Raw genomic sequence first — 27,612 nt, forward strand, 5'->3', positions numbered from 1 at the left:
TCATCAACTGACCCCATCAGAGATGCCCCCTTTCATCAATTGACCCCATCAGAGTGCCCCCTTACATCAACTGTCTGCATCATAGTCCCCTTTACATCAATTTCCCCTTCAGAGTGTCCCTTATATCAATTGCCCCTTCAGAGTGCCCCCTTACATCAGTCGTCCTCATCAGTGTCCCCTTTACATTAACTGTCTGCATCAGAGTACACTTTACATCAATTGCCCCTTCAGAGTGTCCCTTATATCAATTGCCCCTTCAGAGTGTCCCTTATATCAATTGCCCCTTCAGAGTGTCCCTTATATCAATTGCCCCTTCAGAGTGTCCCTTATATCAATTACCCCTTCAGAGTGTCCCTTATATCAATTGCCCCTTCAGAGATTCTTCTTACATCAGTTGTCCTAGTAATGACATGACCTCGCCCCTCCCCCCATCCCAGTAATGACATGACCTCGCCCCCCTCCCCCATCATAATAATCACATGACCTCGCCCCCTCTCCCCATCCCAGTAATGACATGACCTCGCCCCCCTCCCCCATCATAATAATCACATGACCTCGCCCCCTCTCCCCATCCCAGTAATGACATGTCCCCAGTCAATGAGAGCAGAGGAAGGGTGTGGACTGGGGAGAGGGCAAACAACTGGAAGCTGATTACTGAATTATAGAACTTGGCTGGGGTACTGGGGGGACACAAGGCGGATTGGAGCTGGACTCCAGCTCTGGGATTTTGTGGAGGAAATCAAATATAATACGACAGAAGGGAACAGAGCTGTGGGCCCCCTGGAGCTAGGGGCGGGGTCCCAATTGCAACCCCTGAGACCCCTGATGCTACGCCCATGAGAGTCCCCCTTACATCAAATGACCCCATCAGTTTGCCCCCATACATCAACTGTCTGCATCAGAGTGCCCTTTACATCAATTGCCCCTTCAGAGTACCCCCTTACACCAGTTGCCCCCATGCCTCATGGATCAGTGGATGCATTCTCAGAGACCGGGGGGGGGGGGAGGGGGGGATCTAGATCTGGGCCTGGTTCCGGGCCATGTCCTGGGATCACAGATTCCGCTGTATGTGCAGTATGATTCATTCCCAGGATTGGGTTAGCAAGTGGGCGGTCCTTTCAAATTGAGAGGTGTGGTCTGGGTGGGACCTGAGGGACATGAGGGTTCTCCTTTAAGGATTTAGATTCCTTATGTTGACTTTGCGTCAGTTCTGGAACTACAAGTCCCGCAATGCCCTCCTGGCCCCGGGTTCCACAGATGGAATATATTTTCTGTTGCTTTGCGTTGTGTATTTTCTGATCTTTAGTTGCTGTTTTCTCTTTGTGTTGATATTCAGTGTCGCGGTTCTCCAGCCCCCGCCTCACGCCAAGACTGAACCGCAAGCGGGCGTTATCCATCTCGCCGCTGTCGGACGCCAGCATCGACCTGCAGACTATGATCCGCACCTCGCCCAACTCCCTGGTGGCGTACATCAATAATTCCAGAAGCAGTTCCGCCGCTAGCGGGTCCTATGGGCACTTATCTGCTGGGGCCATCAGGTAGGTACATTGGAGACAAGACTTCTAAAACTTTGTAAAGCATCAATGTGGTCCGGATGGGGCGGCAACATCTCTAATTGCTGATAATTAAAGCAGAACTCCGGCCTCCCCTTCAGCCTCGCACAGATGTAGCGGCTCCTCTCCTGGGCTGAAATGGTTTCCTCTGATTGCACCGCACACTGTGAGCGGCTCACCATGTGCATTAGAAGCTGCAGCAAGTCAGATAGAGCCCCGCCCCATTTCCTGGCTGGGGGACGTCCTTTCCACCCCCAGCCTGATTGTCCTTCTCCAGACTGACAACCACCCAGCAAGGCATTTTGATATTTGCATAACTCCTCCCTGATTGTCCCTGACCCGCCCCTTTCATTCTTTGGATATCAGTTCTTCCAATCATGTAGGCTCAGCATCACATGTGGGAGTTATCTATGTAAATATCCCTCCCACCACTGATGTCATTCCTATCCCTCCCACCACTGATGCCATTCCTATCCCTCCCACCACTGATGTCATTCCTATCCCTCCCACCACTGATGTCATCCCTATCCCTACCACCGCCACTGATGTCATCCCTATCCTTCCCACCACTGAGGTCATCCCTATCCTCACCACTGCCACTGATGTCATCCCTATCCCCATCACCGCCACTGATGTCATCCCTATCCCTCCCACCGCCACTGATGTCATCCCTATCCCCACCACTGATGTCATCCCTATCCCCACCACCGCCACTGATGTCATCCCTATCCCCGCCACTGATGTCATCCCTATCCTTCCCACCACTGATGTCATCCCTATCCTCACCACTGCCACTGATGTCATCCCTATCCCCATCACCTCCACTGATGTCATCCCTATCCCTCCCACCGCCATGGATGTCATCCCTATCCCACCACTGCTACTGATGTCATCCCTATCCCACCACCGCTACTGATGTCATCCCTATCTAACCACCGCCACTGATGTCATCCCTATCCCCACCACCTCCACTGATGTCATCCCTATCCCCACCACCACCACTGATGTCATCCCTATCCCTCCCACCGCCACTGATGTCATCCCTATCCCCACCACCACCACTGATGCCATCCCTATCCCCACCACCGCCACTGATGTCATCCCTATCCCCACCACTGATGTCATCCCTATCCCTCCCACCGCCACTGATATCATCCCTATCCCCACCACCGCCACTGATGTCATCCCTATCCCCACCACTGATGTCATCCCTATCCCCACCACCGCCACTGATGTCATCCCTATCCCTCCCACCGCCACTGATGTCATCCCTATCCCCACCACCTCCACTGATGTCATCCCTATCCCCACCACTGCCACTGATGTCATCCCTATCCCTCCCACCGCCACTGATGTCATCCCTATCCCCACCACCGCCACTGATGTCAACCCTATCCCCACCACTGATGTCATCCCTATCCCCACCACTGCCACTGATGTCATCCCTATCCCCACCACCGCCACTGATGTAATCCCTATCCCCACCACCGCCACTGATGTCATCCCTATCCCCACCACTGATGTCATCCCTATCCCACCACCGCCACTGATGTCATCCCTATCCCGCCACTGATGTCATTCCTATCCCACCACCGCCACTGATGTCATCCCTATCCCCACCATCGCCACTGATGTCATCCCTGTCCCACCACCGCCACTGATGTCATCCCTATCCCCACCACCACCACTGATGCCATCCCTATCCCCACCACCGCCACTGATGTCATCCCTATCCCCACCACTGATGTCATCCCTATCCCTCCCACCGCCACTGATATCATCCCTATCCCCACCACCGCCACTGATGTCATCCCTATCCCCACCACTGATGTCATCCCTATCCCCACCACCGCCACTGATGTCATCCCTATCCCTCCCACCGCCACTGATGTCTTTCCTATCCCCACCACCTCCACTGATGTCATCCCTATCCCCACCACTGCCACTGATGTCATCCCTATTCCTCCCACTGCCACTGATGTCATCCCTATCCCCACCACCGCCACTGATGTCAACCCTATCCCCACCACTGATGTCATCCCTATCCCCACCACTGCCACTGATGTCATCCCTATCCCCACCACCGCCACTGATGTCATCCCTATCCCCACCACTGATATTATCCCTATCCCTCCCACCGCCACTGATGTCATCCCTATCCCCACCACTGATATTATCCCTATCCCACTACCGCCACTGATGTCATCCCTATCCCGCCACTGATGTCATTCCTATCCCACCACCGCCACTGATGTCATCCCTGTCCCACCACCGCCACTGATGTCATCCCTATCCCCACCACCGCCACTGATGTCATCCCTATCCCCACCATTGCCACTGATGTCATCCCTATCCCCGCCACTGATGTCATCCCTATCCCTCCCACCGCCACTGATGTCATCCCCATCCCTCCCACCACTGCTGATGTCGTCCCTATCCCTCCCACCCCTGCTGATGTCATCCCTATCCCTCCCCCATCCCCACTCTCTGGGAGAGATAATAAATACCTGGAAGGGGGACACTGACACATTACTCAGGTGTACTTTGGGAAAACCATGAAATGAGGACATTTGGGGGGAAATGCGATGATAAATGATGATAAATGATGATAAATGATGATGAATGATGATAAATGATCGTTTTCAGATTGGACGGGTTGCACATGTTCATGGTTTGGTGACTGGCATTGTGTGTATTACAGCCCAGCGTTTACCTTCCCCCACCCCATCAACCCCATGGCGTACCAGCAACTGCTCAGCCAGCAGCGGAGTCTCAGCTCCACCTTCGGACACGCGCCGCTCATCCACCCGTCACCCACGTTTGCATCGCGTCAGCACGGATCCCTCTCCACTACCAGCCCGGCTCCGGCACCAGCAAGTAACGGCAGCTCAGCAAACAGCGCCAACCAGGTAAGAGAAATGACGCTTCTGTGTTTGTCCTTCACCAATGACTTCCAAAAGTGTTGGGGCGCTGGACCCCAAGATACAAGATAAGGGGCCAACCTTTAGAGGCGGGGGAGGGGCCGGAAAGTCCATGGAGTAATGTGTACTGCATTAAAAGGATGAGAAAGCGACAAGACTTAAACCTGTTCAGCAAGAAGTTCTTTTTTACAATTAGTCAAAAACCAACGCGTTTCGAGGCTTCGCACGGCCTCTTCATCAGGCAGGGCAACTGGCCCTCCTGTGCGGGGCTGGGGCCCCATCAGTTCAGCAGGGGGGTACTTGGGCACTTGACAAGCAAGAGGGGGGTAATTGGAGCAGCCAGCGGGGTCAGTCCCTGAATCTGAACCCCCTGTTGCTGCCCTGCAATCAGAACATCCAGCTCCTCCCCCTCCTCCTCTCCCTCCTACTGGCTTTCAGCTGCTGCAGGGAGAGTCACAGGGAATTCGGTTCCAGTACTGATCGCTCCTGTGTTCATTCATAACTGATGCCTAGTAAATTGTGTTTACTAGGCTTCATTTTGTGAATAAACAGGAAGCTTCTGTACAGAGAGCTTCCTGTTCAGGCTGCAAAAAAAGGATTGGGGATCTGTGTCCTCAATTTATTTCTCTGTCTCAAAAGTGGGACCTATGAGGAAGCGTGTAATACACTGGAAACGATCGCTATAACTGTAGGGGTAATAAAAGTGTAATAGGAAGGTAATTCTTATTAGACATATGCAGAACGAAAACATTTGTTTTATTTCAATTAGTTATTTACATAAATTTGTTTAGTTTAATTTGTTTAATTTGTTTTTTGGAGTTCTTTTAGTTTATTCCTTTTCAAATTTTTCGAATTCGGATCGATTCGAAAAGTTTTCGAATCAATTATAGAATAGAATAGAAAATAAAGGAATAGAATAGAATTTTTTTTTTTTAAATTAAATTTATTAATTAAATTCAAATAGTTTTCTAAATAGAATAGAATTTTTTTTTTTTTTAATTATTAAATCAAATTTAAATAGTTTTCGAATTCAAATAGTTTTTAAATTTCCAAACAGAATAAAATTGAATAAAAAATAAAGGAATAGAATTGAAAAAAAAAGTATTCTCTTTGAAAATTGAAAAAATATTTGAATTACAATTCTGTCAAATTTTAGTTTTTTCAGGAAATTCACATTGTGTTGGAGGGAAGGTTGTTACATTGTGATGGAGGGAAGGTTATTACATTGTGAGGGAGGGAAGGTTGTTGCATTGTGATGGAGGGAAGGTTATTACATTGTGAGGGAGGGAAGGTTGTTGCATTGTGATGGAGGGAAGGTTGTTGCATTGTGATGGAGGGAAGGTTGTTGCATTGTGATGGAGGGAAGGTTATTACATTGTGAGGGAGGGAAGGTTGTTGCATTGTGAGGGAGGGAAGGTTGTTACATTGTGATGGAGGGAAGGTTGTTACATTGTGATGGAGGGAAGATTGTTACACTGTGATGGAGGGAAGATTGTTACATTGTGATGGAGGGAAGATTGTTACCCTGTGATGGAGGGAAGATTGTTACACTGTGATGCAGGGAAGGTTGTTACACTGTGATGCAGCAAAGGTTGTTACATTGTGATGCAGGGAAGGTTGTTACATTGTGATGGAGGGAAGGTTGTTACATTCTGATGCAGAGAAGGTTGTTACATTCTGATGCAGAGAAGGTTGTTAGCTTGTGATGGAGGGGAGGTTGTTAGATTGTGATGGAGGGGAGGTTGTTACATTGTTATGGAGGGAAAGTTGTCACACTGTGATGGAGGGAAGGTTGTTACATTGTGATGCAGGGAAGGTTGTTACACTGTGATGGAGGGAAGGTTGTTACATTGTGATGGAGGGAAGGTTGTCACATTGTGATGCAGGGAAGGTTGTTACACTGTGATAGAGGGAAGGTTGTCACACTGTGATGGAGGGAAGGTTGTTACATTGTGATGGAGGGGAGGTTGTTACATTGTGATGCAGAGAAGGTTGTTACATTGTGATGGAGGGGAGGTTGTTACATTGTGATGGAGGGAAGGTTGTTACATTGTGATGGAGGGAAGGTTGTTACATTGTGATGGAGGGGAGGTTGTTACATTGTGATGCAGAGAAGGTTATTACATTGTGTTGGAGGGAAGGTTGTTACATTGTGATGCAGAGAAGGTTGTTACATTGTGATGGAGGGGAGGTTGTTACATTGTGATGGAGGGAAGGTTGTTACATTGTGATGGAGGGAAGGTTGTTACATAGCGATGGAGGGAAAGTTATCACATTGTGATAGAGGGAAGGTTGTAACATTGTGATGGAGGGAAGGTTGTTACATTGTGATGAAGGGGAGGTTGTTACATTGTGATGCAGAGAAGGTTGTTACATTGTGATGGAGGGAAGGTTGTCACATTGTGATGGAGGGAAGGTTGTTACATTGTGATGTTTTAGATTGTTGTTGATTTTTGTTCCATAGAAGCAGTCCAGCGAGTCGGCAGTGACCAGCACTGTCAATCAGATCATCCACAAGCGCACGAAAGTGAAGACGGAGGAGGAGTTGCAGATCAGAGACTCTCCCAGCCCCCCGGTAAGTGTAAAATACAGCCCAGCCCCTCCCCCAATACATTCATAGGATATCTAAACCCCAAAAGAGCAGTGTGATGTGTTGTAGGGTAGATGTCCTCAGATGTGGTGGCTGCACCACTATTCCTTTTTTTCAAGTCCATTCTTCAACAAGTACAGAAACTACCTGGTGATCCTGCCAGAAATCCGGCATCTTTGTCAGTTCCTGTCAGCTAAACTAAAAGCACAAACAATTTTATCTTCCTTCTATAAACTACTAATCCCCCCCCCCCCCCATGTAATGGAGATGAAGAAAGGGGGACATGTTTGAAGCCCAATTTTGACAACCACGGCTCTCTCTATAGAATACAGTACAGAAGCGAATGCATACGTGAGTAGCGCCCGCATGTGAAAACGGCATTCAAACCACACATGTGAGGTATCGCCGCGATCGGTAGAGCGAGAGCAATAATTCTAGCCCCAGACCTCCTCTGTAACGCAAAAATATGCAGCCTGTAGAATTTTTTAAACCGTCGCCCATGGAGATTTTTTAAGGGTAAAGGTTTGTCGCCATTCCACGAGCGGGGCGCAATTTTGAAGCGCGACGTGTTGGGTATCAATTTACTCGGCGCAAAATTATCTTTCACAATATAAAAAAAAAAAAAATTGGGCTAACTTTACAATTGTCTTATTCATTATACACCGTCAAATACGGTGTGACAGAAAGTATTGCAATGACCGCCATTTTATTCTCGAGGGTGTTTGAAAAAAATATATAATGTTATATGTAATATAATATAATATATAATGGGGTTCTAAGTAATTTTCTAGCAAAAAAAAAAAAATGATTTTAACTTGTAAACAACAAATCTCAGAAAGAGGCTCGGTCCTTAAGTGGTTAAAAATGTAGTTAGTATATTGATGATGGGGGATGGGGGAAGGGGGGAATTAATCAGGGAGCAGATTTAACTTTTACACTTTCATATCTCACTATCCAGACCTAAGACCTGCCCCGGGGGGGGAGGGGGAACCCCGGTTTTGCCCCGCCACCTGGATCTGACTGTTTCTATTCTCCCCCCCCCCCCCTCCCACAGGACCATCTGACGGATCTGAAAGAGGACCTGGACAGAGAGGAGTGTAAGCAGGAAGCGGAGGTCATCTACGAGACAAACTGCCATTGGGACAGCTGCAGCAAGGAGTACGACACCCAGGAGCAGCTCGTCCATGTGAGTCCCTCCTTGTCAGCCCGTGAATCCGGCCATTGACGCTCGCCGTTATTTACGGCTCTTCTGCTCCCCAGCTGCGCGCTGCCAAGACACCTCGCTTCAAGAAGCGCTGGCACCCAAACACAGAGCTCATTATAGCTGGACGCTTGTTTACAAACCGCTGCGTACGCCGAGCAACTGCGAGGGGGGAGGCGGGGTAGACGTGATGCGTCGTAGATTCAGCGCGCCGTGAGATTCGACGCAAAAATCCCACACGACCCCTTGCTCACCCTTTCTAAATTCTCTTTTTGTAAAATGCTGGGTGCCTGGCTGTCATGTTCGTCCCCTGCTTTCGTTACGGACAGGAATGCAGCGATTTTACCCCCCCCCCCCCCACCGTGCAGGAGACGGACGGGAATTCGGCGATCCCCACCCCCCCACCCTGCAGGAAACGGACGGGAATGAGGCGATTCCCCACCCCTGCAGGAGATGGATGGGAATGCTCAAAGATGGACGGGAATGCGGCAATCCCCATCCCCCTACCCTGCGGGATATGGAGTGATTGCCATCCCCCACCCCACAGGAGATGGGAATGGGGCAATTTTATTCCCCCCTGCGGAAGGGAGTGTGGTGATTTCCCCCCCCCACACGAGAGATTAATGGGAATGCAGCGATCTTGATCCCCCCCACCCCCGCGGGAGATGGACGGGAATGCAGCGATTCCTCCTCCCCACCTGCGGGATACGGACGGGAATGAGGCAATTTCCCCCCCCCCGCGGGAGACGGACGGGAATGCAGTGATTGCCATCCCCCCACGGGAGACGGGAATGGGGCGATTTTATTCCCCCCTGCGGAAGGGAGTGTGGTGATTCCCCCCCCCCCCCCCCCACGAGAGATTAATGGGAATGCAGTGATCTTGATCCCCCACCCCGCGGGAGATGGACGGGAATGCAGCGATTCCTCCTCCCCACCTGCGGGATACGGACGGGAATGAGGCGATTTCCCCCCCCCCCCCCGTGGGAGACGGACGGGAATGCAGTGATTGCCATCCCCCCACCCCACGGGAGACAGGAATGGGGCGATTTTAATCCCCCCTGCGGAAGGGAGTGTGGTGATTCCTCCTCCCCACCCCACGAGATATTGATGGGAATGCAGCGATCTTGATCCCCACTCTGCAGGAGACGGACGGGAATGCAGCGATCCTCATCCTCCCCCCCGCGGGAGATGGAGGGGAATGCAGCGATTCCTCCTCCCCACCTGCGGGATACGGACGGGAATGAGGCGATTCCCCCCCCCCCCCCCCCCCCCCCGCGGGAGACGGACAGGAATGCAGCGATTCCTCCTCCCCTCCTGTGGGAGACAGATGGGAATGCGGCGATCCCTATCCCCCCACCCTGGAATGAACCTGTAGCACTCTGTGTGTGATTTGAGGCTAGGACGGAGGTTCACCTTGACCCCAAACACACTGCTAAAGCAACACTTGAGTGGTTTAAGGGGAAACATGTAAATGTGTTGGAATGGCCTAGTCAAAGCCCAGACCTCAATCCAATAGAAAATCTGTGGTCAGACTTAAAGGTTGCTGTTCACAAGCGCAAACCATCCAACTTGAAGGAGCTGGAGCAGTTTTGCAAGGAGGAGGAATGGGCAATATTTCTGTGGGCATGTCCAATAAAATCTTCCCGATTCCTCCTGTACTTGACTTATTTTCTGTATAAATTGGCACATTTTGGCATTAGGTGTAAAGCATTTTTTTCTCCATATTTCCATATTTTAGGTTATATTCATTATATTGTATATAGTGCTGATCTGACGAGAGTCGGCCATTCGTTGGGCTGATGGATTTTTCTCTGTCCCCCTCTCTCCGCAGCACATCAATAATGAGCACATCCACGGGGAGAAGAAGGAGTTTGTGTGTCGCTGGCAGGACTGCTCCCGGGAACAGAAACCGTTTAAAGCGCAGTACATGCTGGTGGTTCACATGAGGCGCCACACCGGGGAAAAGCCGCATAAATGCACAGTAAGCCGCTCAGACCCACCAACCTGCTGACATCAGCAATTGTGCGAACCGGTCCCATCAATAGCCGCTGACATCCCCCCCCAAGGCACCACTAACCACTCCACTCTCCATTCCTCCTTTGGCCCTTAAGGGAAATATTATCAGCTTGTTGGGCCTCACATTTTAGCACGGAGAGCGGCTCCTGGTGGCCGCAAAAGCCAGAGATGGGCAAAGCCTGGCAGACCTGACTTCACAAGTTGGTATATTCACATTGGCCTTGGGAAATTATGGGCAAAGCCTTGCAGACCTGACTTCACAAGTTGGTATATTCACATTGGCCTTGGGAAATTATGGGCAAAGCCTGGCAGACCTGACTTCACAAGTTGGTATATTCACATTGGCCTTGGGAAATTATGGGCAAAGCCTGGCAGACCTGACTTCACAAGTTGGTATATTCACATTGGCCTTGGGAAGTTATGGGCAAAGCTTGGCAGACCTGACTTCACAAGTTGGTATATTCACATTGGCCTCGGGAAATTATGGGCAAAGCCTGGCAGACCTGACTTCACAAGTTGGTATATTCACATTGGCCTCGGGAAATTATGGGCAAAGCCTGGCAGACCTGACTTCACAAGTTGGTATATTCACATTGGCCTTGGGAAATTATGGGCAAAGCCTGGCAGACCTGACTTCACAAGTTGGTATATTCACATTGGCCTTGGGAAATTATGGGCAAAGCCTGGCAGACCTGACTTCACAAGTTGGTATATTCACATTGGCCTTGGGAAATTATGGGCAAAGCTTGGCAGACCTGACTTCACAAGTTGGTATATTCACATTGGCCTTGGGAAATTATGGGCAAAGCTTGGCAGACCTGACTTCACAAGTTAGTATATTCACGTTGGCCTTGGGAAATTATGGGCAAAGCTTGGCAGACCTGACTTCACAAGTTGGTATATTCACGTTGGCCTTGGGAAATTATGGGCAAAGCCTGGCAGACCTGACTTCACAAGTTAGTATATTCACATTGGCCTCGGGAAATTATGGGCAAAGCCTGGCAGACCTGACTTCACAAGTTGGTATATTCACATTGGCCTTGGGAAATTATGGGCAAAGCCTGGCAGACCTGACTTCACAAGTTGGTATATTCACATTGGCCTTGGGAAATTATGGGCAAAGCTTGGCAGACCTGACTTCACAAATTGGTACATTCACATTGGCCTTGGGAAATTAAGCTAGATGGTTCCACTTTAACCATAAAATCATGTGACAGCTTCTTTTAGGATCATAAAAAAAAAAAAACCTTTAAAAAAATAAATAAATGATGAATTCTATTTATATGTCTCATAACAAACTTTATTTGCAAATGTACTCTAATGTTAACAGTAAGTTGCAAAATACTGTAAACACAATGCAAAAAAATAAAAACTCTCCCAGACCCAACGTCAACTTGCTTGCTGCCTCTAGACATCGGCCTTCACCCCTTATAGCAGCCAGCTAATGCCGTGTACACACCACCGGATTTTGCGACAGCAAAGTTAAGACGGAACGAATCCGTCGGACAATTCGATCGTGTGTGAGCTTCGTCTGTCGAAAAAAAATCTGATGGGCTTTAGAAATAGAGCATGTTTCAAATCTTTCCGCCAGAACCAGTTCCTATTGAGAAAACCGCTAGTCTGTGTGCTGGTCCGACGGATCAACGACGACGCAAAGGGCAGCTATTGAACTTCCATTTTCTAGTCCCGTCGTACATCATCACGTTAACCAGTTGCCGACCAGCGCACGACGATGTACGTCGACAGAATGGCACGGGCAGGCAAATGGGCGTACATGTACGTCCCTTTAAATTTTCCGCCCTGCCATCGGGAGCGCGCCGCCGGTGGTGCGCTCCCGCACTGGTCGGGACCCCCGTGAGTCCGGTTGCGGGACCCGCGGACTCGATCGCCGCGGGCACCCCCGCGATCGTCTCACGGAGCGGCCGAATGGAGAAGTGCCGTTGTAAACAACATTTCTCCATTCTGCCTAGCAACTAGTGACGCTGATCTCTGCTCCATGTGATTGGAGCAGAGATCAGTGTTCACTAAATGAAAGCCCAGCCCCCCACAGTTAGTAACACACCCCTAGGAACACTTAACCCCTACACTGCCACCCACTGGTTAACCCCTTCACTGCCAGTGTCATTTACACAGGAATCACTGCATTTATATAGCAGTGATTATTGTATAAATGACAATGGTCCCAAAAATGTGTCAAAAATGTCCGATGGGTCCCCCACAATGTCGCAGTCACAATAAAAATCGCTGATCGCCGCAATTACTAGTAAAAAAAAATAATAAAAAATTATTAATAAAAATGCTATAAAACAATCCCCTATTTTGTAAACGCTATAACTTTTGCGCAAACCAATCAATAATCGCTAATTGCGATTTTTTTTTTTTACCAAAAATATGTAGAAGAATACGTATCGGCCTAAACTGAGGGAAAAAAATGTTTTTTTATATATTTTTGGGGGATATTTATTATAACAAAAAGTAAAAAATAATGCGTTTTTTTTCAAAATTGTCGCTCTATTTTTGTTTATAGCGCAAAAAAGATTATTTGTTTAAATCGTCATTGAGGGGTTTGACTGATTGTGCTTGCTTTCTTTTCACAGTTTGAAGGCTGCTACAAGGCTTATTCCAGGCTGGAGAATCTTAAGACACATTTGCGCTCCCACACAGGCGAGAAGCCTTACGTGTGTGAACACGAGGGCTGCAACAAGGCCTTCTCCAACGCCTCCGACCGTGCCAAGCACCAGAACAGGACCCACTCCAATGAGGTGAGGAACTAATGGAAAAGAACTGCTTTGATCCTCTGTTCTTGTGAAGAACTTTATCAGCACGTAGTCACTAAAATTCCTTTTAAAGCCCAATTCCAGCCAAAATATTTTGTTATACTTTGTATAGCGTGAGGAAGAGCAGAACTTATGTTAGCTTTTCTTTGATGCAAGTAAATGGATCTGAGATTGAAGCGTGACAACACAAATTGAATTTTAATGCAAAAAAACACAATACATTTATTTATTATTTTTACACCGTCATTTTAAAAAAAAATTATCGCGTTTATTGCTGTCACAAGGAATGTTAATATCCCTTGTGACAGCAATAGGCATGTGGCAGGTACTCTTTATGGAGAGATCTGGGGTCTTTAAGACCCCAGAACCCTCCTCTGCCCTTTGATCTCACCAAGGTCATTGCTTCCGGGATACTATATCACAGAGCCAATCCGGTCTTTGTTCGACTCTGTGATCAGCCGGTGGAAGCACTGGTTGGTCCATAGGGACTCCCAGTGGCACGGGAGATCCCGGTAAAGCCACGGGAGGGGAAATGTCCCCTCTCATTGCTTGTAAAAGCAATCCAGCAGCTAGGATTACTTTTACAAGAGAGCCAACTGTCAACCCTGAAAAATGGTACCGGGATAATGCCAATCGAACAATCCTAGGGTTACATTGCTTCCTCCAAGCATTTTTTGGGTGTCTGTGTTCCATTGTGGAGATTTAGGATCTTTCAGGACAGGACGTGATAGTAAAATCTCCCAGTTGGGGACACTAATAAAAACAAAAGCACATTTTTATCAGAGTGGGTTGAAGCTTTTATCAACAATTTCATTTCTGTCTCGGTGACAATGACATTCACTTATTCTCCATCAAGACATTGTTTGACCAGTTTGGTGTAGAAGATGTGTCCTTCACAAAGCCCAAACCTCAACCCTATTGAATTCCTTTGGGATGAATTGGAAAGCAGATTGTGAGCCAGGTCTTCTCAACTAACATCTCCATCAAGACAATATTTGACCAGTTTGGTGTAGAAGATGTGTCCTTCACAAAGCCCAAATCTCAACCCTATTGAATTCCTTTGGGATGAATTGGAAAGCAGATTGTGAGCCAGGTCTTCTCAACTAACATCTCCATCAAGACATTATTTGACCAGTTTGGTGTAGAAGATGTGGCCTTCACAAAGCCCAAACCTCAACCCTATTGAATTCCTTTGGGATGAATTGGAAAGCAGATTGTGAGCCAGGTCTTCTCAAATAACATCTCCATCAAGACAATATTTGACCAGTTTGGTGTTGAAGAAATGGCCTTTACAAAGCCCAACCTTAACTGTACTAAACACATTTGGGATTAATTGGAAAACAGATTGTGAGCCAAGTCTTCTCAACTAACATCTCCATCAAGACATTATTTGACCAGTTTGGTGTAGAAGATGTGGCCTTCACAAAGCCTCAACTTCAACACTACTGGGCACCTTTGGAATGAATTGGAAAGCAGATGGTGAGCCAGGTCTTCTCAATATCTCCATAAAGGCATTGTTTGACCAGTTTTATCTAGAAGATGTGGCCTTCACAAAGCCTTGACCTGAACTCTACTGAACACCTTTTTGGGGGTGGATTTGAATGCCGACTGTGTACATCCGTACCTGACCTCACAAAAGGGCACAAATTCCTACAGACACGCGCCAGAATCTTGTGAAAAGTCTTCTAGAAGAGCAAAGGCTGAATTATCCGCAAAAGTAGGACAACCCAGGGGATGGAGATGTCCAGCAGACTCATAAGTGGGATGGTCAGGTGTCCGCTTTTGGCCTTTGAACTTTTTATTCCAGAAGCTCTACAAGGCCAAGGGAGGCATCAGATGGTACAAAAGAGATACTGTTTCATGTTAAGTATGGAAGGAAGAGGGTCTGTATGGTGAGAGCAGATTTGCTGCAGAAGGGGTATAATGAAAAACATGAGTTTTAGATTTGAGTGTGGATGCACGCCTTAACATTATTATATTTGGAGAAGAGTGGTGGCTGTTATACGTAGCTGTAAATTGGGCAACTCTATATTAATGACTATGGTTTTGGAATGAGATGTCCAACAGGCTCATATAGGTGTGATGGTCAGTTGTCCACAAATGTTTGGCCATCGCAGAGTTCCATGGGTCAAAGACTGACATTTGGAAGAAGAAAATTTGAATGCAATTGGTGGCTACAGATTAAGAATTCATTGAACAAGACAGAAAATATTAATAACTGCTGCAGCCCGGCGTCAGAATTAGAACAGAGATTTCGAGGTGTGATGGTCAGTTGTCCACAAATGTTTGGCCATCATAAAGTTCCATGGGACAAAGACTTACATTTGGAAGAAGAAAATTTGAATTTAATTGGTGACCACAGATGAAGAATAAGTTGAAAAAGACAGAAAATATTAACTGCTGCAGCTCGGAGTTGGAATTAGAACAGAGATTTTGAGGTGTGATGGTCAGTTGTCCACAAATGTTTGGCCATCGCAAAGTTCCATTGGACAAAGACTTATATTCGGAAGGAGAATATTTGAATTTAATTGGTGGCCACAGATCAAGAATTCATTGAACAAGACAGAAATTATTAATAACTGCTGCAGCTCGGAGTCGGAATTAGAACAGAGATTTTGAGTTAGCCGGTTCTGCTGATTTAGAGGTTTTGCAACCCTCGGCGGATCAGACAGAAAGCTTGCAGAATAAAGTCAGTTGTCGTACAATTTATCTTGCGGCATTGCCAAACCACACCAGCTCCACGCCTGTCTGTGATTTTTTTTATTTTTCTTTTTTTTTTTGTGTGTTCTTGAAAGCAACAGCAGATGTTCGTCTCTCCCCTCTTGTTCCGGGGAAGTTCTGGGATTTTGTCGGCTGCCAAATAGGTGTGGACCATAAAAGTCAAACCGTCCAGCCGGGGCTAAGGAGAGGAAATGAAAGTCACCTGCAATGAGGAAGCTTAAATCTTCTTTTATGTTCTCCACGTGGGCCCCGCAGGCTTCCCAGCATCCTCCAGGTGTCGGCGAGAAAACCCCATGTCGTTTTATTGTTTCGCTGGACAGATCTGGTCTCGGGGTTGTGTTGGGTAATAGGGCCGTGATGGAGAGCAATGCGGAGGGCGACACGCGGAGTCTATCAAGACGGCAAAATTTCTTTGTTGCGCAGTTTCCTTCGGGGTAAAAAATAAATTGCCACATTAAATTCTAAACATAAACACTAGAAATTGTAAGCGTCTATAAACTCGAGGTAAATATTTTTGAATTTGATGCAGGCCCTACATTTTGAAAAGTCTTGAGTGCGCCAGACCAAGGATTAAAGAATCCAAAATCTTTTAATATTGGATGTAAATTCATGGCAGGAAAGCATAGAACAACCATCTGGTTTCGGGGGCTCAGAGGTCTCCCCTTCTTCAGGGCCAGATGCAGAAATGGCTGTAAATAATACATTTATCAACTTTAAAATTTCGTCGACTAAAACATTTCCATTGACAAAATGAATACTATTTTAGTTAACTAAAATACAACTAAAACAACTGAGATGACTAAAATGCAACTAAAACTAAAATTGCATTTTAGTCAAAAGACTAAAATATGACCAAAACGAAAATGGCATTTTAGTCAAAAGGGTATGACTAAAACTAAATTGAAGTTTGACGCCAAAATTAACACTGGTCTGTAGTGCATGTTCAAACCTAAATACCAGAAATAATAACATATTCGATTTTTTTTTTTACTCCAGCAGTATATAATGAGTTTGGAAATTGTAGAGAAATGCTTAAATAATGCGTTACAAATTAATTACACCCATTTGATTTTAGACGACTTAAATGAGTTTTGGTCAACTAAAATGATTTTAGTCGACTAAAATGTACTGGAGATTTAGTCGACTAAATACGACTAAAACTAAAACAATTGCAGAAGACACAGAGTGTCAGCGAGTAGAGGGAGGGGGAGAAATCCCTGGCAGGAGTTGACAGGGACGCTGTCAGAAGAGCCTGACTTATTCCAGCGGCAGCCAGAGCAATATGTGGGGCCATGGGTCACCCACACCAAATACAAACCATAAGTCCTTTTAATTGGAGGGGAACATTATAATGTTGGGGGGGGTCAGGGTCCCCTCTGCCCCCCCCCCTAGTGACGCCACTGCAGAAGACTAAAATGGGACTAAAACTAAAATGCCATTTTGACTAAGACTAAAACTAAAACTAAATCTACTGGCAAAATTAACACTGTTTATATATATAGCTGAAAATAAATCAGTTCATAAATAATGTTCAAAAACAACTAAATTCATTGTAATTAGACATCCAAATAATACAATTGGGGTGCTATGGCCGTAATATATGTTTTATTATATGAATTTATGATTGCAATTAATTGTGTTGCTTTTTATTTATATTCTTCATATTAATTTAATTATTTTTTATTTCGAATTCATCTTCACTTTAAATATTTATAATCATTTCTATTTCTGTTTTGTAGCCCTGATGAGAGGGGTTGTTTGTTGAGCCCCCAAAATGCGCTGGATATTCTATGCTGAGAATTAACATTAATATTAAACGATTTTGGACTCTTTGGTCTGACTTATTCCGTTTCTAAATGTTGACATTGATTATTTTTTATCAGTGTAAAATGTTAATTCTTCCACCTTAAACTATTTGTATATCTTGGCAGTTTTTTCCCTTCCGTTTTCTCTCCATATGTAGCACTGACCCCCGAAGGAGCTGCTGAATTTTCCTGGGCTTACCGATTGCCTCCTCCAGCTCGTACTCGTTGTCCTTTGTCTAGGGGTTCCCAGGGCTGATGACCCAGTAACTGTAGAGACCGACACTTGAATTCCTTGTTAGGATTTTTATTTTGCATAAAACGGTTGAACAAAATCTGTCTCTAAGTTGGGAATAGAGGGTATCAGGGTAAGGTTCAGCTCAGGTTCTTGGAACTGCTGACTTCAATAAAATTCTCTCTCTCTACGTACACAATCCAGGGAACAGCCCCTCGCAACTGGACTCTTTAAATCCTTAAAGCGGAGCTCCACCCTAAAGTGGAACTTCTGCTCACTGGAACCCTTCCCCCCTCCGGCGCCACAATTGGCACCTTTCAGGGGGGAGGGGGGTGCAGATACCTGTACAGTACAGGTATCTGCACCCACTTCCGGCATAGATATCCGCAGAATCTGCGGATATTTACGCCACTTCCCGCGGGTCCCCCGCTGCCTGCTGGGAAACACACGGATCCCAGAGACAGCGGGACCATCCTTATTGCGCAGCGCGACTGGCGCATGTGCAGTAGGGAACCGGGAAATGAAGGCGCAAGGCTCCATTTCCTGATTCCCATACCCAAGATGGCGGCGGCAGCACCCGAGAGACGATCGAGAGATCGGCTTCGGGTGCCGACATCGCGGGCGCGCTGGGCGGGGTAAGTGTCCTTATTTTAAAAGTCAGCAGCTGCAGTATTTGTTTTAAAAAAAAAAAAAACGCGGAACTCCCGCTTTAAATTTGGGTTTAGCAGCCAACAGGTAATTCTAGCATTCAAAGTCTCTCACGCAGACTTGGTTGGAAACTTGGAAACTTAGTTACAACTGGAAGGGTAGAAGTAGGAACTTTTCTCACTGTAACAGAATCTTTGAGCTGGTCCGGCGATACCGTAAGAATTGTGGATTCAATGAATGTCCATGGCAGCTCAGCTTCCAGGCTCTTACCGAGCAGCCAGCCTCGTGCGTGGCCCTCTTACCGAAGAGTCCCCCCCTGGTCACATGTAGAGTTGCTGGGCCTCTCCAAAACCCGAGACGGCACCGGAACCCTTTAGAATCCTCCTTCCAGTTACTGCGCCTCGAAACTAGTCAGTTCTGAGGCTCGGAAACGAATGGATCCGCACCCCAGGACATGAGGGCCCCTGGGGGCTGGTCAGGAGGACCAGGACCACGGAGTCAGCAACAACTTCTGGACCGGAACCCCCGAACCACATGACTTCGACACCTTAAAGTGGAAGTTATCTCCCCTATCGTTTTCATCCATGGAAGCTGCCAACTTTGCCTTTGTTTAATCTTCACCTACCACGGTGCTGCACATGTGATCCGTTATGACACCAGCCATTGGGTGGTTTGACAGTTTGGTTGAGAGCACAGCCAATGTGCAGTTAGCACATTCCCGGCATGCCGTTTTTTGAAACTGTTTAAATCGATGGGTTTACTTCCACTTTAAGTACCCCTTCTCGGACTACGTAGTGAGACAAATGCGCCTACTGATTGGTTCAGAGACAGAGATTGATACCTAATGCATCCAACCAGACTGCATTCTAATGCCTCCCACAGCTGTACAACCCCCACCTATGACCAGGCAGAACTTTTATGCAGCCCAGCCAAACTGATGCCAAAGTACAATTTAGCACAATTAGTCCCAAAACTCATTACAGTTTTGGGCAAAAACTGAATATAAACATATAGCGCCTACTCGTTAGGAGTACCGGCACTACACCTACTTTTACTACAATTAAACATTTCTTCGCAAAACCAGTTTGTTTTTAACTCCATTGTAATCATTTCTATCTCTATTGTTTTCATTCAAAATGTTTTTCTTCCCCCTAGAAACCATATATTTGTAAGATCCCGGGATGCACAAAGCGGTACACGGACCCCAGTTCCCTGAGGAAGCATGTGAAGACCGTCCATGGGCCTGATGCCCACATTACAAAGAAACAGCGTAACGACATCCCCCCAAAACCAGCGCCAAGAGAGAACGGCGACAGTGATGGTGGTAATAGGCTGGTCATAGAACACACGGAGACCAACAACGCCCCTAGAGGCCGGGGGGACTCCTTCCATACCAGGACAATCAAGACTGAGGATGGCATGGTACGTAGCTCAGCTTTGTTCATATCCTATCACTTTACTTCTGCCCTTTAGTTCTGCCGTCACTGACTGCATGCTTCTTGTTACATAGTTACATAGTAGGTGAGGTTGAAAAAAGTCCATTAAGTCCAACCTATGTGTGTGATTATATGTCAGTATTACATTGTATATCCCTGTATGTTGCGGTCGTTCAGGTGATTATCTAATAGTTTCTTGAAACTATCAATGCCCCCCCCCGCTAAGACCACCGCCTGTGGAAGGGAATTCCACATCCTTGCCGCTCTTATGCCCTGTACACACGGTCGGACATTCCGACCACAAAATCTGATCCTGCTGTCAAATTTTTTTCCGGCGGAATTTCCGATGGAAAAAGTCTGATAGAGCCCACACACGATCGGATTTTCCGACAGTATAATCCAATCAGACCTTTTCCGTCTGAATTTCTGACCGCGTGTACAGGGCATTACAGTAAAGAACCCTCTATGTAGTTTAAGGTTAAACCTCTTTTCTTCTCATTTTAATGAGTGGCCTCGTGTCTTGTTAGACTCCCTTCTGTGAAAAAGTTTTATCCCTATTGTGGGGTCCCCAGTACGGTATTTGTATATTGAGTCAAGCATTTGGCTCGGCAAGGCCTAATTGACTTGAATGGGTGAGATTGACAGGAGTTACCGCCTATGAACCCAACAAGCCACATTTAGGATGTAGCTGGTCTATAAACCAGAGGCTCTGGATGGACAGTTGGATAAATGACTCTATATTTAGGATGTATCCGGTCTATAAACCAGAGGGTCTGGATAACAGTTGAATAAATGATTTCTATATTTAAAATGTATACAATCTCTATAAACCAGAGGCTCTGGATGGGCAGTTGGATAAATAGTTCTATATTTAGAATGTATACAATCTATAAACCAGAGGCTCTGGATGGACAGTTGAATAAATGGATCTATATTTAAGGTGTATCTAGTCTGTAAACCAGAGGCTCTGGATAGACAGTTGGATAAATGGCTCTATATTTAGGATGTATTCGGTCTATAAACCAGAGGGTCTGGATAACAGTTGAATAAATGATTTCTATATTTAAAATGTATACAATCTATAAACCAGAGGCTCTGGATGGGCAGTTGGATAAATAGTTCTATATTTAGGATGTATCCAGTCTATAAACCAGAGGGTCTGGATGGACAGTTGGATAAATAGTTCTATATTTAGAATGTATACGATCTATAAACCAGAGGGTCTGGATAACAGTTGAATAAATGATTTCTATATTTAGAATGTATACAATCTCTATAAACCAGAGGCTCTGGATGGGCAGTTGGATAAATAGTTCTATATTTAGGATGTATCCAGTCTATAAACCAGAGGCTATGGATGGAAAGTTGGATAAATCGCTCTAGATTTAGAATGTATACGATGATCTATAAACCGGAGGCTCTGGATGGACAGTTGAATACATGGTTCTATATTTAGGATGTATCTGGTCTATAAACCAGAGGCTCTGGATAGACAGTTGGATAAATGATTCTATATTTAGGATGTATCCGGTCTATAAACCAGAGGCTCTGGATGGACAGTTGAATAAATGATTTCTATATTTAGAATGTATACAATCTATAAACCAGAGGCTCTGGATGGACAGTTGGATATATAGCTCTAGATTTAGAATGTATATGATGATCTATAAACCGGAGGCTCTGGATGGACAGTTGAATAAATTATTTCTATATTTAGAATGTATCCAGTCTATAAACCAGAGGCTCTGGATGGACAGTTGGATAAATGGTTTTATATTTAGGTTGTATCCGGTCTATAAACCAGAGGCTCTGGATGGACAGTTGGATAAATGGTTTTATATTTAGGTTGTATCCGGTCTATAAACCAGAGGCTCTGGATGGACAGTTGGATAAATGGTTTTATATTTAGAATGTATCCAGTCTATAAACCAGAGGCTCTGGATGGACAGTTGGATAAATGGTTTTATATTTAGAATGTATCCAGTCTATAAACCAGAGGCTCTGGATGGACAGTTGGATAAATGGTTTTATATTTAGGTTGTATCCGGTCTATAAACCAGAGGCTCTGGATGGACAGTTGAATTATTAATGTCTCTGAATTGTATGTGGCCTATAATCCAGAGGCTCCGGACACAGAGCTACAATGTAACAATTTGATATCTCCATGTATAACATTATTGTTACATGTGAACTAAACTTTCTGCATTTCCATACTGGTGAAGAAGTGATGCCACCAACATACAGCACAGATATACCTGTTCTAAAGAGAACCGCACTTCATGTGTAATATATATATATATATATATATAAATATAGATCCTCAGGACTGTGACACCTTAAATACACTTCTGCAAACTGCAGCTTTTAAAGCCGTCATATGTGAGCCTCCTAAAATGTGTATTTACGGTGAGCACTTTCCTATGCTGTAAAGTTTAGTGCATAGGGAGATACCAGGAGATGGAACGCTAATGTCGGTATTAACTTCTATAAACATTAAGCATCGGAACTGAGCGGTGCTGGCGGGGTCATTTGTCAGCAAATGAACTCCTTGCTTAGTGCTGACTCGTCATTAACATTCCCCGCACTCCGTTTATGTTTCATCTCAGCATTAATAGCTTCCTGTATAATGATAGGAACATATCTGTGTGCTGGGATAGCAAATCATTTACTCAGAATATCAGCTCTGAGCATGTGCCCCAGAAAAGTTACATATGGTATTAAATGAACACAGTGATGTAATATGGAAATGGATGTCGACAGTAAATATGTACTTCCCTGACATGATTTGGTGTTAAATGGCTACTAAAGCCTGTCGGGCATAGGGTGTGCACCACAAAGCTCAAACACACATGCCCAGTAGAGCACTGGATGGTGTCAGGAGGGATGAGATTGGTGTCAGTAGTTTTTTATATTTTTTTTATGTAAAAAAATAAATATATATAATTATTATTATTACTATTATTATTATTATTTTTTTTTTTTATTAGGAGCCCTGTGCATGTGTGTATAAATACTGACGGTGTCCGTAGAGTAGTGGATGGTGTCAGTAGTTTTAATTTCTATTATTTTTTTTATTTTTTATTTTTTTTACAATGTTATTGTGTTATATATATATATATATATATATAACACAATAACATTGTAAAAAAAAAAAAAATAAAAAAAAAATAATAGAAATAGAAATATATATAAAAATACAAATAATAATTAAACAATTGTAAAAAAAAAAAAAGAAAAAAGAATATAATACAAAATGAAAACTACTGACACCATCCACTGCTCTACTGACACCATCAGTATTTATACATACATACACACACACGCACAAACACGCACGGAGCTCCTAAAAAAAAAAAAAATCACACGCACACATTTTACATACGGTATATACACATATATATATATATATATATATATATATATATTTATTTTGTGTGTGTGTGATATATATATATATATATATATATATATATATATATATATATTTTTTTTTTTTTTTTTAGGAGCCCCGTGCGTGTTTGTGTGTGTGTCAATAGAGCAGTGGATGGTGTCAGTAGTTTTCATTTCTATTATTTTATTTGTTTATTTTTTTACAATGATATATTTTTTTTATTGTTTATTTTTATTTATTTATTTTTAGGAGAAAAAAGTAAAAAGATTGGAAATAAATTTATTTGGTGAAATATCAGGGGTCTTAACGGGAAAATGAGGCACACTGAGTGATTAATGTGTACCCAGGCACACCCTGTGCGCACACCTATGCTGTGCGGTCTGTGATAACACACTGGACAGCAGGCAGAAGAGCTGTCTGTGCTGCTTGTAGCCACCAATCAGCATCTCTCTAATAGGGGCACGGACAGCAATAAAAACCTGACATGGTTTCTAATCCCTCTACATTCTATACAAAACTAAAATAAATGTTTTCCTTTAGTTACTGTATACTTTAAATTGGGAGTAAACTCCCATGAATGACTTTTACCTATAACAAGGCTTACCTATAAGTACAGTAAATACCTCCAAAACATGCGCAGTTTAGGAGATATTTACTTTTGATGCAACTGGTGATGTCACCGGCGCGTGCACTCTGAAGGAATGGCATACCGTTCCTGCAGAGTCCTGTGCCGTGAGTGGCAAATCCCACGCAACATGCGCTAGAGTGACATCATGGTGGCTTCGGCCCCTCACACGGCCTCCGCGAACCCAGAAGGGAGACTGGGTGAGGAGAGCTGAGTGTAATCTGAGACCTGAGTGGAGGGAATGGGCACACTCCCCTCTACACAGTTTCATAGAGAAACATGAACAGCTGAGCTGAGGCTGTCAATCACCTGCTATGGGGGGGGGGGGGAGGGGCAGGGCTGCCTCCCAGAATTGTTTGGTGTCACCTTACTAAGAACGGAGAACTTTCTGTCTGCTGCCTACCCTGACCTCATAGCATGAGGTCAGGGTAGGCTTTGTGTCTGTGTCTGTAATTTTTCATTAATATTGTTGCTCCTTTTATTCCTTTACTAACCGCATGTCCGTCTTTTTGCCTTTCTAACACTTTCCAAAGGACAGACCTTATCAAGGTGAGAATTGCAAGGTCTTCTCTGTGTATTGCATGGTTCATATTATTTTTATCAGAGGACTTCCATCAAGAAAAAGGAGAGGATGCCGTCTCATCCTCCTTATCCCCATAAATAGTTCTGCCTCAAAAAGATACAAAGTACATCTTCTGGGATCCAGCAAGTCACATAGGGTCGCCCCAAACTTTGGAACTCGATTCACTTAGCATTTTCAAGAGCATCCACATTGGAGCCATATCCGCATCCTACATTCCTTCCCCGAAACTTCCGTGAACCTGGCCTCGGCTTCATCTCTTACAGTAAATACTCGCTCCCTCCTCTCTGAGGTTCTATGAAGGATGTTTTATTTGTAAAAAGGAAAATATCTCCCCAAGTTTGACTCTGCAGAGGTGGACACCATGTAACTTGTTGGATCCCAGAAGAGGTACTTTGTATCTTTTTTGGCATAGCAATCGCCACATTCTGCATTCCTTCTCCAGAACTTCCATGAACCTGGCCCCAGCTTCATCTCCTACAGTAAATACTCATACATACTCTCCTCTCAGAGATTCTATCAAGGATGTTTTTTTTTTTTTTGTAAAAAGGAAAATATCTCCCCAAGTTTGACTCTGCAGAGGTGGACACCATGTAACTTGTTGGATCCCAGAAGTACTTTGTATCTTTTTGGCATAGCAATCTCCGCATCCTACATTCCTTCTCCAGAACAACCCTGAAAGTTGTGTGGGAGGGTGGACATAGGCCTTCTGGCTTGGTTCGCCCTCTCTTTGGGGGGGGTCTCCCTTCGGGGGAGCCCCTACCTTAGTAACTGGGTGGGTCTGTTTCGGCAGACCTTCCGGAAAAAGGCGGACGTCTGGCTTCCGGCTGGATGGGCCATGTATTGGTACCTCTTCTGGGATCCAGCAAGTCACATAGGGTCGCCCAAACTTTGGAACTCGATTCACTTAGCATTTTCAAGAGCATCCACATTGGAGCAATCTCCGCATCCTACATTCCTTCTCCAGAACAACCCTGAAAGTCTTGTGGGAGGGTGGACATAGGTCTTCTGGCTTGGTTCGCCCTCTCTTTGGGGGGTCTCTCTTCGGGGGAGCCCCTACCCTAGTAACTGGGTGGGTCTGTTTCGGCAGACCTTCCGGAGAAAGGCGGTCTTCTGGCGTCCGGCTGGATGGGCCATGTATTGGTACCTCTTCTGGGATCCAGCAAGTCACATAGGGTCGCCCAAACTTTGGAACTCGATTCACTTAGCATTTTCAAGAGCATCCACATTGGAGCAATCTCTGCATCCTACATTCCTTCTCCAGAACAACCCTGAAAGTTGTGTGGGAGGGTGGACATAGGCCTTCTGGCTTGGTTCGCCCTCTCTTTGGGGTGTCTACCTAGTACCTGGGTGGGTCTGTTTCGGCAGACCTTCCGGAGAAAGGCGGTTGTCTGGCTTCGGGCTGGATGGGCCATGTATTGGTACCTCAGTCCCCGTCTGGAGCCCAACACCCCGGGGGATCAGGGTAAGGTCCTTCCTTGTGGAGGATAGCAGACACCCGTTGCACGTTTTTGTGTTCACTCTTGATGTGTGTCCACTTTTTTTGGCACCGGGTGGAAGTTTTTGGGTGTGTTTTGCACGCCACAAGTTTTTCAATAGAAAAAAAAAAATTCCTTCTCCAGAACTTCCATGAACTTGGCCTCAGCTTCATCTCTAAGCCCCTGTACACACGGTCGGAGATTCTGCCAACCAAATCCGTCGGATTTTGTCCGTCAGATTTAGTCTGACGGATTGTGTCCGAAACTGTTGCAAACACACGGCCGGACTAAGTTGGCGAAAAATCCGATCTTTCAGAACGTGATGACGTAATTTCGTTACGATGGGACTACATTCAGGCTAGTAGCCAATAGCTTTGATGTAGGAATTTGATCTGAGCATGCGTGGCACTTGGTCCGATCAAAATTCTCTACACATGATCGGATTAGGTCCGTCCGGCCCAGTTGGTCGGGAAATATTTCCAACATGTTGGAAAATTGGGTCCGACGGAGATTCGGACGGAATCAGTACGATGCATACCACACACTGTCGGATTATCGGACGACACAGTCCAATAAGACGCATTCCGACGGATTTTCCGACCGTGTGTACGCGGCATTACAGTAAATACTCGCACTCTCCTCTCTGAGATTCTATCAAGAATGTTTTTCTAGTAAAAAGGAAAAGATCTCCCCAAACCTGACTCTGCAGAGGTGGACACCATGTAACTTGTTGGATCCCAGAGGTACTTTGTATCTTTTTGGCATAGAACAGTTGGGGATTAGGAACTCGTTTAGTTGCCTGGAGTTGGGCTTTAAAGAGGAAGTAAACCCTGATGGGTTTACTTCCTCTTTCATTCCCTGCAAAGGCAAAGCATAATGGACTAGTATACATCGCATCGCATTGCATCGCATAGTAGTCCATTATGTGTCACTTACCTGACACAGGAGCCAGCGAAGTCACCGCTGTCCTCTGTAGTCCGGAGCATCCATCTTCTCGGTGGGGTCTCGCAGCTCCGCCGCTGTCATTCGGCAAAGCCGCGATGACGTCACTCCCGCGCATGCGCACGGGAGCCGACACTCGCGGCAGCTCCGCCGTTGAAAATGCCGCGCTCAGTGCGCCTGCGCGCCGCTGTCTAAGGCGCATGCACCGTAGACAGCGCTGCCTGTCTTTCGGCAAATATCTCCTAAACCGTATAGGTTTAGGAGATATTTCTTGGACCTACAGGTAAGCCTTAATCTAGGCTTATCTGTAGGTCAAAGTGTGTTGTAAGGGTTTACAACCACTTTAATAAACTAGGGTTCATTCTTGTTCTATAGTGGTTTTCTGTGCCTAACTTCAGCCATTTTATTTTTGGGATACAAGAAATTGGGGGAGGGGCAGTTGTTACTGAGACAGGTAGGTAAAAACAGCAATAAAAACATTGTTAGAAGTTCTAACCCTTCTCCACCCTTCTAAATATGTATCTGCCTTGGAAATATTCCCCTTCACATCCTGTCCTGACAGGAAGTGAGGTGAATTCTTAACAGAGTCACTGACAGCATTTCCTAAAAAGAAAAAAGAAAAAAGGTTCTAGATCTCCCTAAAGTTTTGGCTAGGTTTGGGTTTTTAAATCTCCAGTTATTGCCTACATTCACTAA

At 45.5% G+C, this 27,612-nt stretch overlaps 1 protein-coding gene across 1 annotated transcript in view; it reads left to right on the forward strand.

The window, feature by feature from the left end:
• GLI2 (GLI family zinc finger 2) overlaps positions 1-27,612 on the forward strand; it is a 223,193-nt gene that overhangs the window by 186,541 nt on the left and 9,040 nt on the right. Inside the window, exons 6-12 of the mRNA XM_077449688.1 lie at positions 1,337-1,538; positions 4,255-4,462; positions 6,939-7,049; positions 8,119-8,250; positions 10,097-10,246; positions 12,879-13,043; positions 19,620-19,886. Coding sequence (XP_077305814.1) covers positions 1,337-1,538; positions 4,255-4,462; positions 6,939-7,049; positions 8,119-8,250; positions 10,097-10,246; positions 12,879-13,043; positions 19,620-19,886 — 1,235 coding nt within the window. The remainder of the gene's footprint in view (positions 1-1,336; positions 1,539-4,254; positions 4,463-6,938; positions 7,050-8,118; positions 8,251-10,096; positions 10,247-12,878; positions 13,044-19,619; positions 19,887-27,612) is intronic.

Source organism: Lithobates pipiens, unplaced genomic scaffold, assembly GCF_037356315.1.
Source record: "Lithobates pipiens isolate NorthernLeopardFrog02 unplaced genomic scaffold, aLitPip1_a1.2 Scaffold_22, whole genome shotgun sequence".
Taxonomy (NCBI): Eukaryota; Metazoa; Chordata; class Amphibia; order Anura; family Ranidae; genus Lithobates; species Lithobates pipiens.